At 50.1% G+C, this 10608-nt stretch overlaps 1 protein-coding gene across 1 annotated transcript; it reads left to right on the top strand.

Moving 5' to 3' along the window:
* Positions 1-5133: 5133 nt before the first annotated feature.
* TMEM247 (transmembrane protein 247) lies at positions 5134-9563 on the top strand. Its single transcript, XM_008699827.1, has 3 exons — positions 5134-5262; positions 5919-6257; positions 9327-9563. The coding sequence occupies exons 1-3, from the start codon at positions 5134-5136 to the stop codon at positions 9513-9515; spliced, it is 657 nt and encodes a 218-aa protein (XP_008698049.1). The 3' UTR covers positions 9516-9563.
* Positions 9564-10608: the final 1045 nt, after the last annotated feature.

Here is a 10608-nt window from a genome sequence, read left to right as displayed (position 1 = left end):
CGCCCAACACTGGACCGGAGGCAGCCAGGAAGGGAAGAAGACATTCAGCAGGAAGACGTCCATCCCGGACCGAAGTAAAGCCTATCGCAGACTGGGGAGGGGGCCAGAAAGGGGGGGATGATGTGCAGGGTGGATACAACCCAGTGGCTCCAAGATCCCCTGCCTGTCCTCAATTAGAACAAATTATGCACCCTAAACGTCCTTCAGGCACACTGAGCAAAGTGCTCTCATCCAGATTCATTTTAAAATTTTTAATTGAAAATGTAATATAGGCACACAATTTTTTTTAAAACGTCAGAGTACAAAACGCTGTACCATTAAGAATGTCTCCCTCCCTCCCCAAAGCCCCAATCCCTCAGCTCTCCCGCCTCAGAGACAGCCACCATGAACCAATTTACTATGTGTTTTGCCAGGCATATTTTAGGCGTACCCAAGTATAATGTGTTTTCATCTTTGAATACATATGGGAGCCCTGTTTCTGCTTTTCCACTGAATAATGTATCTTGGAAAGCATTCCATATTTGCACTGATGCCTCTCCCTTATTCCTTTTTTTCTGAAGTCTTATTCTTTTTTAAATATGCATAGTATTCTTTTTTTTAAGATTATTGATTTGAGAGAGAGAGAGAACATGAGCACCGGGGAGAGGCAGAGGTAGAGGGGGAAGCAGGCTCCCCACTCAGGGAGCTCAATGCGGGGCTCGATCCCAGGACCCCGGGATCATGACCTGAGCCAAAGGCAGATGCCTAACTGACTGAGCCCCCCAGGCGCCCCCAAATGTGCACAGTGTTCTTGACATAGGTACAGCACTAATTATTTAAACAGAGCTCGTCCTACCATAATGTCATCATAAAAATCTATTGTGCGGACCGACTTCTTTATTTTCACGAAGTAAAAAAAAATCATCTCACCTCTTAGAGTTGGAGCCCCAACGACTGTCCTTATGATCTAATATAAAAACACCGGGAAGGAGATGGGAAACCCGCATTCCAGTCCTGTCTCAGCCAACAATGTCCTTGGCACTCAGACACCAATCTCTTCACCTCCCTGTGTGACTCAGGTCCCTTGCTTGTCAGGCAATAATTGTACCTGCTTTAAAATTGCCTCACCAGGGCATTCTGAGAATCAAATGAGACAACGTACACGAAAGCTTTGAGTGCTGTGCTAATACCCAACTCTCTCATCTGGTCACTGGCCAAACCTCGAATTGATTCGTTGCTCTATGAATGTGCCCATAAATAACACGGTGCCTGCCGCCCCCAGCGCCCCTTCTAGAGGAAACGCATCCCCCGCTCCCCACCCCACAGCTCCTGCTGCCGGACAGCCCGAGGCTGCCATGTGCTGCGCTGTAAACCCTGCCTTCTCCGACCTTCCACTTCTCCACCTCGGCGCTGGACCTGGCAGAGCGCGCTGGGAGCGCCGTAAACTTCCCAGGGGCTACGGTGAGGAGCTCTGCCCAAATAGAGACAAACCGAGTCATGCTGACTCTTGCTTTTGGCACAGTCTACTAGGAAGTCACAAGTGACTACGATAGTTAGGACAAGCGTAAGATGGAAGACGCAGAGAGAGGCCATGCAGTCAGGGCCCCGATGGGCCATTCCACGCTGCAGTTAGCAGTCAGCTGAAATTGAGAGAGGAAGCAGAAACCCCAAATACACTGAAGCGATGACATAGAGAAAAAGTGGCGGATGCTGGTGAGAAGTGAAAGGACACAGAGACGCAAAACCACCAGAAGCAGCACGTGAGAGCAGCGACAGGACAGGTGCAGCTGTCCCAGCTCAGCTGCTGAACCCAGCACGGAACGGCCCTGGGGAGGCCCAGTCCTCCAGGTCCCTGTTGGGCTCCCAGGTGACCCCGTCTCCTTCACTCCCTCACGTGGCTTTACTCTAACCTGCTTTTCCCTGGGCCTGCTGGAGGAGGGGAGACCCTTTTCATGCCACCAGGAGTGCCAAACCAACCCAAGGCTCGTGAGACCCCCGTGCCCAGCTTCCTGTAGGGTCCCCTAAAGGATGGGTGTGTGAGGATCTTACCTTGGGGCAGGAGAAATGAGAGTCCTAGACTCTGTTTTGCTTCGGAACATGCAGCTTTGCTTAATGAATTACTGCGGTTTCACAGAGGTCAGCTTCCTGGGAAAAGGTCAGAGTGGAGAGGGGCAGAGAGCAGAAGTGGAGAGGAAGATGGATAAGACTGAGCAGCTGAGATTTCGCTCATGCGGATCCTTCCCTCTTGCTCAAATTCCATCCACCTTCATGCTACTTCTTCCACTAAACCCTTCCCAGCTGCTTCAGCCGTAGCAGCCCTGGTCTTCTTAACTACAGTGACTGACTGCATTGCCTGATGGGCCCCAACACTTCATCATCCTGCCCTGGAGCCATACCATTTACCCTACGGCTTTCCAGTTCTTTCTACTAAAAAGGCAGAATACGTTTCTCCATCCTTCGACTTTGGGTTTGGCTACGTGGCCACCTTATATTATTGGCCAAAGCCAACAGAATCAGATCGAGGCGATGGTGTACCAATTCCAAGGCCTCTTGTGCTCCTTCCATTGCCATGAAAAGAGCGCGCCCGGGCTAGTCTTCTGTTGCCAAGAAGAGGATGAGGGACGTGTGGAACGAAGTGGCCTGGGACAAGACCGTAGTCGAGCCCAGCCTAGATCAGCCAAATCTTAGGTGCCTGGCTACATAAATGTGTATTGCTTTATGCCACTGACTTTCTGTGGTTGCTTGATAGACAGCTGATACACCTACCCATAGTACTTATGCTTTTTAGTGCTTGGTGATTTTTAACGACAGTTCATTATTTGGTCATACATCGTTGTTTCTTCGGGTAGGTCTCTCCTAGTTAACACCAGATTCAGCAAATAAAAATACAGGGTCCCCACTTAAATTTGAATTTCAGAAAAACAAGGAATAATTTTATAAGGGCATCCCATGCAATTTTTAGGAAATATTTATACAAAAGATTATTTACTTAAAATCCAAATGCAACAGGGCATCCCTGTGTTTATCTAGCAATCTACTTCCAGTGCTTGAGGCAACACCAACATCTGACTCAGCAACTGTGAGACATCGTGTGGTCATCATTATAATGCTGGGAGACAAAAGCCATGGTTTTCTCACTTTCTTTTCTCCTGTGACAAACCCACCCCTTACAGTGATGATGATGATGATGATGGTGACAATGACGATGATGGTTTACTTAGCCCTGTATAGGCAGGTAGCGGGCAAACACACTGTCTTGTTTTCACATCAGTGCTACAGTGCAGTGAAACGGCAAATCTTACCCCCGTTTATAAATGAGGACACTGAGCCCCAGATGGGCAAAATAACTTTCCCTTGGACACACGGCTAGTGAAAGTGGCAAAGCTAAAACTCAAATACAGTCCTTTCACTTTCCATAATGCAATTTCGTCTCCAACTACTGAAAAGGTTTTCTGTCATTTTCACAAAAGATGGCAAAGCATATTCCCCAGCCTCCCAGTTTCTTTCTTGGTCCCCCTCAGTCCATTCTCCGAGGGAGGGGAGTTGTGTTAGCGTGCTAGGGCTTCCACAACAAAGTACAAAGCACCACAGACTGGGGAGCTTCAACCACAGAAATGTATTTTCTCACAGTTCTGGAGCTGGAAAGTCCGATATCTGGAGGCTGGGGTTTGTTCTGTCCAAAGGCTCTGAGGGAAGGGTCCGTTCCAGCCCTGCAGTGGTTAATTTTGGCTCAACCTGACTGGGCCATGGGGTGCCCAAACTACTTCTCAGTGTGTGTGTGTGTGAGGGTATTTCTGGAAGAGATTAGCATTTGAATTGGTGGGCTGAGTAAATCAGGTGGCCCCACCCATTACGAATGGGCATCATCTAATCCTTTGAGGGACTGAATAGAATAAAACTGTGGGAGAGGGGCACCTGGGTGGCTCAGTCAGTTAAGCATCGGATTCTTTTGATTTCAGCTCAGGTCATGGTCTCGCAGTCGTGGGATCGAGCCCCAAGTTGGGCTCAGCACTCAGTATAGAGTCTGCTTCAGATTCTCTCTCCCTCTCCTCTCCTTTCCTCTCTGCCCCTTCCACTCCCACTCTCTCTGCCCGACTGCTTGAGCTGAGCCATCGGTCTTCTCCTGGCCGTGGACTGGGACTTACATCCGTAGCACTCCTGCCTATTAGACCTTTGGATCAGGACTGGAATTTACACCACCAGCTTTCCTGGGACTCCCGCTCACAGACAGCAGATCATGCCACTTCTGCTCAGCCTTTACAATCACATGAGCCAATTCCTTGTAATAAGTCATATATGATATGATATATATAGATGTATATATATTCTGTTTCTCTGGAGAACACTGACTGATCATACAAGGCCTCTCTCTTTGGTTTGTAGAGGTCATCTTTTCCCTTATGTTCACACCATCTTCCTTCTATGCATGTCCGTACCTGAATTTCCTCTTCTTCTTTTTTTTTTTTAATGTTTTATTTATTTGAGAAACAGAAAGTACACAGAAGGAGAGGGTGAAGGAGAAGCAGACTCCCTGCTGAGCAGGGAGCCTGACGCGGGGCTCGATCCCGGGACCCTGGGATCGTGACCTGAGCCCAAGGCAGACGCTTAACCGACTGAGCCACCCAGGTGCCCCCAGATTTCCTTTTCTTATAAGCACATCTGTCATATTGGATTAGAACCTACCCTAATGAGCTCATTTTAACTTAATCACTTCTAGAAAGGCCCCAGCTCTAAGTAAGGTCACACTCTAAGGTACTGGGGTTAGGACTGCAACATGTGAATTTGGGGGGAGACACGATTCAGCCTATAACATGGTTTGTGGGGCTAACTGTAACTCACCCCAATACAGTCTGTCCTTAAAAGAGGGACCCAAGGGAGGAGATTTCAAAGGATGGAACTCTGGATTCAAGTGGCGGAATTCTAGTGTCTAAAGCAGTCCCTGGGGTGGTGAAGGCCCATCCTACAGTTCCTAATAATGGGCCTCAAAGGCGTGTCACACCCTCTGCCAGAGGGGCCCTAGCAACGAGTAGAATGTGGGTTATTATGAGGACAGGGGATTGTGATGGTGGCCCGGCTGTGGAATCTGGTGAGACCAAATGTTAGTACCTTAAAAGATGTCCTTTGGCCCCAGTTGGCAGCACTGTGGTTTTCTGGATGGCAGCAGAGGACAGAGAAATGATGGAAGCCCGGGGAGCAGGAGAAATGCCCATGCCCCCATGCCCAACCTTCCCCAAGGCGGTGCCTGATGACCCCATGTCTGAAGGGAAATCAAGGGCTTCTTTGGTAAGGTGAGGGGGGTGCCTTGTTTCACTGCCCCCGCCTGTCCCTACGTGGGGAGGAGAGTATCACTGGAACACATGATAGGAGCTGAGTGCTAGGAGATCCCAGAGAGCTGCTAAGAAGAGCAAGTCATGTGCACCCCACCCCCACAGCTGGCCCCCAGCTGTCACCAGGGACCAGGTAGCCCTTAATAAGATTGTGAAGTCATCTGAGGCTGGCTTTGGTCTCTCCCACCTACCTCCCCATTCAGGGCCCTGTCCTCTCTCTGTGAATGGGACCTGGCTCCCCCATAGCCCTTGTGTTGGTCCCCTACATTTAGGCTCCTCCCTCTGTAGGCCCAGGAGGACCGGGTGTCTCATTGTCTCAAAGTTAGAGTGGGGGTGGGAAAGTTACAAGGAAGACAGACTTCTGCCTCAACTCCTCAAGCCTCCCCCTTGCAACTTGAGGGCACCCTTCCTTCGTGTCAGTGCGCCCTCCGCTTCCCTGTAACTCCAGGTGAGTGCACCTGTGGTTAGAACTCGGTCTAGATCCTTACAGGTCACAGCCCTCTCTCACACGTCCCACCCAGTCCACTGTGGCGCGGAGGTGCCCGGGGTGGCGTGGGCGCAGCCCCAGGCCCACTCTGCACTGCCCCCTGACTCGCCCCTTCACTGCGCCAGGAGGCAGAGTCCCCGAAGCCAGACTCTTCCTACAACCAGCTGGAGGAGATGGAAGCTTGCGAGGACAGAGGCTGCCCAGGGCCACCCAAGTCACCATCCTCCAAGGCCAGCTCCGCCGCCAAGGGCCAGGCGGGCGACGGACCTGAACTCGGGGAGCTGCCCCCCACGCCGGCCGCCCCCGAGACCCCGGCCACCGAGCGCAACACGGAGATGGAGCTGGAGAAGGTGCGCATGGAGTTCGAGCTCACGCGGCTTAAGTACCTGCACGAGGAGAACGAGCGCCAGCGGCAGCACGAGGAGGTGATGGAGCAGCTTCAGCAGCAGGTGACGCCCCGCCTGGTAGGTGACAGAGAAGGAGGGGCGCTGGCGAGAGGCCCGCAGGTCCCTCCCGGAGGGCTGGGGCCGACCCTGAGGGTCGGGGGAGCCCACCTGACCTGCTTCCCCCTGCCCTGGCCCAGAGACGGGCTGCCAGCTGCATTAGAGCTTCCCTGCTAAGCTGAGATCAACTCTTTCAGGAGAGTTGACCCTGCGAGGGGCCCCACAACCACCTGTCCACCTGTCCACCCGCCTGCCGACAGCTTTCCTTCTTGGGGACTGCATTTCCACCACTCTCTGGTCCTCTCTGCATCTCGTGTAAGAGAGGGGAGCCCAACTGCAGTCCGCCCAGGGCGTTTTGATAAAGCCATCACCTCCCCTCACCAGAGCTGCATTTGTTCTGTTGCATAGCTTTGCCTTGTTGCCAACTAAAACTTCGACATCTTTAGCCAGGAAATGGACCACTCTCCCCTAATCTGTTTTAAATGGGGGATAAGAAAGCCTGCTTTTGGTCCAATGCGATGGGAAGGGGTAAGCACTGTGAGACTGGGCTGTTAAGTCCTAAATAGTGAGAAGAAGCCATTGTTGAAAACGTGTTGCCTGGGCTTTGAGATCAGTCCTGGGTTAAAACTCTGGCTCTATCGTGTATAATCCGCATGACATTGGGCAAGTTACGAATCCTCCTTGGACCTTGGTTTGCTCATCTGGAAAGTAGTCCCTGCCTCATAGGGTCATAATGAGGAGTAAAGAGCAGGCACGCATGCGAGGCACTTTGCGATGAGCCTGGCACATTAGGTAAGCACTCAATAAATGTTAGCTATTACCATTTTTATGTACTCATGCAATTCACTTCTTGACCCAAATGCAACAACTTACATTCATCACTTTTCAGTTTTATTGGGATGTAACGTATTAGCTGTGCTTCCCAGCTCTGAGTCATCCTCACTTCTGAGAAACTTCCCTTCTGTCTTTATCCAAGTCATTGCTATAATTGTTGAGGAGGATATGACCTAAAGTAAATACCACTGTAAGATCTCCCTACAGGTTAGCAATGTTCCATTAATCAGCACCCTTGGGTTACATTTTATCCAGCTCACATTTCTCTACCTTGTCCAAAAAACTATCTTGAGACACACTGTCAAATGGTTTCCCAGAATTAAGATATTATACGACCTACAGCATTTCCCTAATTGACTGGTCCATTCTTTTTTTAAGAAAAGGAGATTGGTTTTGCATGATTTGTTTTCAATGAACACATGCTGGGTTTTAACAACTATCGTTTGGTTTTTTTGGGGGGGGTTTTTTTTACTGCTCGCAAAATACCTGCTTAATTATACACTGAATGGTTTTGCTGAGCCAAGTCAAGCCTATTGAACTGGGATCACCAGAATCCATCTTTTTTCCTCTCTTTTTAAAAATCTAGAAAGCATTTGCTTGTCTCTAAGATTCTGGCACATTTCCTGAGTTTTTTTTTTTTTTTTTTCCTCACTAGTAAGTTCCATTTCCAAGCCTGGGGTTTTGTTCTCAGTATCGTGGGATAAAATGTGTCACGAGTTGGGGCCTGAAACTCCTTAAAGCCCCTGTGGTTACAGGACTATGCGTTTGCTCTATGCCTGCTTCTAACCATACTTGTTTTCCCTTTTTTAGTTTGAAAATCTTACTCTTGCTGGATGAGCTGGAAACCCTTGTGTAAAGTCTTATCTGCTGTCTGTCTTCTGCTCAAAAGATAGACCATTGAAAGTGTTGTGAAAAGCCTAAAAGGTCTCACAAATCCACGTTTGTTTGTCAAAATCACAATTATCACCCATGAGCATTTCAGACTGAAAACACATGCTGGCTGCTTCTGGCGGCAGAAGTCCACGGACCCGGAGCGTAGCGGGTCTGCAGACCACCTGCGCAGCGCCCCCTCCCGCTAGAATGCTGGGTTTCTTCCTCGGGTCTTCAACCTGCCTTGCTATTCACTTTAGAAATGGCATCACTGGAGTCATTTTCTGCCTGCTCCGGTTTATTGATTTGCCCTCACATTTTCCGTAGTTGTCCAAACAATGGTGTGTCCACAACCCCGGTCTTTGGTAATCGTTTACAGAAGTGTTTTATGTTTTGTGCATTTACTGGCAAGTGGAAAGCTGACTTGATGTTTAAGCCCCCTCCCCACTCCCTCTTTTTCTGGATGAATGGGTAGGTAGATAGATTCATTGTATTGAAAACTATCTCTGTGAGTATGTTTCTAGCTAGCTTAGGGCATCCCGGTCCCTGCCATCTGCCTGCTTACAAAAAAGCATGGCATGATTTTAAAAGATATTTTAAAGAATAAACCATGGGTGATGCCTTCTTAACTACGGATCAAAATAGTTATGTCAGCTTTCGCTATACTTATATGTTGATGCTTTCTACAGTTAAAATAGGGGCTTGTTGGACCTCAATTATATAGATTCCAGAAATGAGCAGTACGCAGGCAGAATCAGCCAGACGACTCAAGAGGCTTTTCCCAGGCTCCATATTGGAAGTGTTCAGGGAGACCCTATCTCCTGTCTCTGACCACCCGTCCCCCAGGGAGATCCAAACTCTGGCCGAGAGACCACAGACTGACCCCGTGAGACATTTGCCAGGACAAGAGAGTCAGAAACAGGCACTTATGCCCAAGGGACACCCTCCCATTGTGCCACTATGCAGAGAACAAGGCTGAGTGTCAGGGCAAGCCGTCCAGAGAACATTCCCAAGACCCGGCGTGCACATCTGGGGACCTCAGAGTCAGAGAGAGTCTGCCACCCACGTGACTTGGAGGCAGCAGAGAACCCGCAGAAAGGACAGTGTCGCCTGGCACCTGACTCAGGAGGGCTAAGGGCAGACTGAAGAAGTGAAAACCCATGAGGTCCCTCTCCATACCTATGACCTTGCTGGGAATGTTTCTGTTCTTGGCCCACTCTTCCTCCCATAGTCTGTGAGGGGGGCACAGTGACCTTTCTCTCAGGTGAGGAAGATGACCTGCTCAAGGTCACATTCCGGAAGGGACAGGAGCAGGACAGACACCCAGACCTGCCTGGCCGCTGAGCAGCACGGTTGGGCCAGCGGCACTCTCTTCTTTCCCCACAGTTCTCGGGAGGCCTCCAGGACCTCCTGCTTCCCCAGAACCAGTTTGCCATGTTCCTGTACTGCTTCGTCTTTATACACATAATCTATGTCACCAAGGAGATGATCTTCTTTCTCTTCTCCAAGCACTACCTGTTCTGCATTGCGGCCATTTTGCTCTGTTTGATTAAAACGTTATGGTCATACTTCTAGGTGCTTTTGCTCCCTCCATCACTGGCAAGCCCCGTGCTAGTGGGTTACCAGGACATGATCCAAGTAAGCCCCTGCCCCCCTCCCTCCTCCTTCCCTCACGCGAGCCTCCCTCCAATCAGAACTTGCTGTTAGGAAAGGCTCTGCCGTCAACCATTTACACTTTAGTGTGAAGAAACGTGTTCAGGCCTTGTACGAAGCCTGAGTTCTCAGTGTGGATGAAGATGCTTTGTACACTGAGGGGGCATCTAGGGAGATATCTAGAGGGAGAAGGGGTTTGGGGTTTCTAGAATCACAGAAATCGTACCATGACCAGGTTGGTTTGGGATCCACCATGTCTACTCACTTGCATAGATCTTCTCTGAGGTGTGGGGTGCTGTGGTAAGCTTGGGGATAAGCCCCCCAAAGATGTGCATGTCCCAATCCCCAGAATCTATGAATATGTTACCTTACATAGCAAAAGAGACTTAGAGAGGTGATTAAATGAAAGACCTTACAATGGGGAGATGAGCCTGGATTATTCTACAGACCCAACGGTCATCACAAGGGTTTTTATAAGAGGGAGGCAGGAGGGCGAGAGTCAGAGAAGCAAGGGGATGTGACCACGGAAGCAGAAGTTGGGACGAGCCAAGGAGTCCAGGCAGCCTTTAGAGAAGGCACAGAAACGAATTTTCTCCTAGAGCCTCCAGAAAGAATGTAGCTCGGCCAACCCATTTTAGACATGTGACCACGAGAACCATAAGAGAATAAATCGGAGTTGCTTTAAGCCACTAAGTGTGTAGTACCGTGTGACAGCAGTACCAGGAGACTCATGCAGGAGCCCAGCCTCCCCAGGCTCTTCCCAGCTCTGGAAACATGTCAGGATAGCAGCACCAGGCCATGGAGAAGAGTCCATGTAGCCCTGGGCCTGAGCGGGACTGTCTAGTCAGTCATGTAGGCTAGGAGCCTGCCCTCAGGCAACAGGCAATTCAGAGAGAGTCCTGAAGCTCCCAGGAGCCCAGGACAGGCCTATCAGAGTCTCACGGGCAAAGGCTATCCCTACCACTGAGCAGTGCGTGCCCGGGCGAGGCGGCAGGGCAAACCCCAGCCTGCTCCC

This window comes from Ursus maritimus, unplaced genomic scaffold (genome assembly GCF_017311325.1).
Source record: "Ursus maritimus isolate PB19 unplaced genomic scaffold, ASM1731132v1 scaffold_6, whole genome shotgun sequence".
In the NCBI taxonomy this organism is placed as follows: Eukaryota; Metazoa; Chordata; class Mammalia; order Carnivora; family Ursidae; genus Ursus; species Ursus maritimus.
Note: the sequence above shows the minus strand (reverse complement) of the source record. Positions and strands in the feature narration are given on the sequence as shown.

Coding starts and splice junctions, on each gene's coding strand:
- TMEM247 (XM_008699827.1), top strand. CDS start 5,134: ATGGCAGCAGAGGACAGAGAAATGATGGAAGCCCGGGGAGCAGGAGAA. Junction 5,263..5,918: donor GGAAATCAAGGGCTTCTTTG/GTAAGGTGAGGG, acceptor TCACTGCGCCAG/GAGGCAGAGTCCCCGAAGCC. Junction 6,258..9,326: donor AGCAGGTGACGCCCCGCCTG/GTAGGTGACAGA, acceptor CTTTCCCCACAG/TTCTCGGGAGGCCTCCAGGA.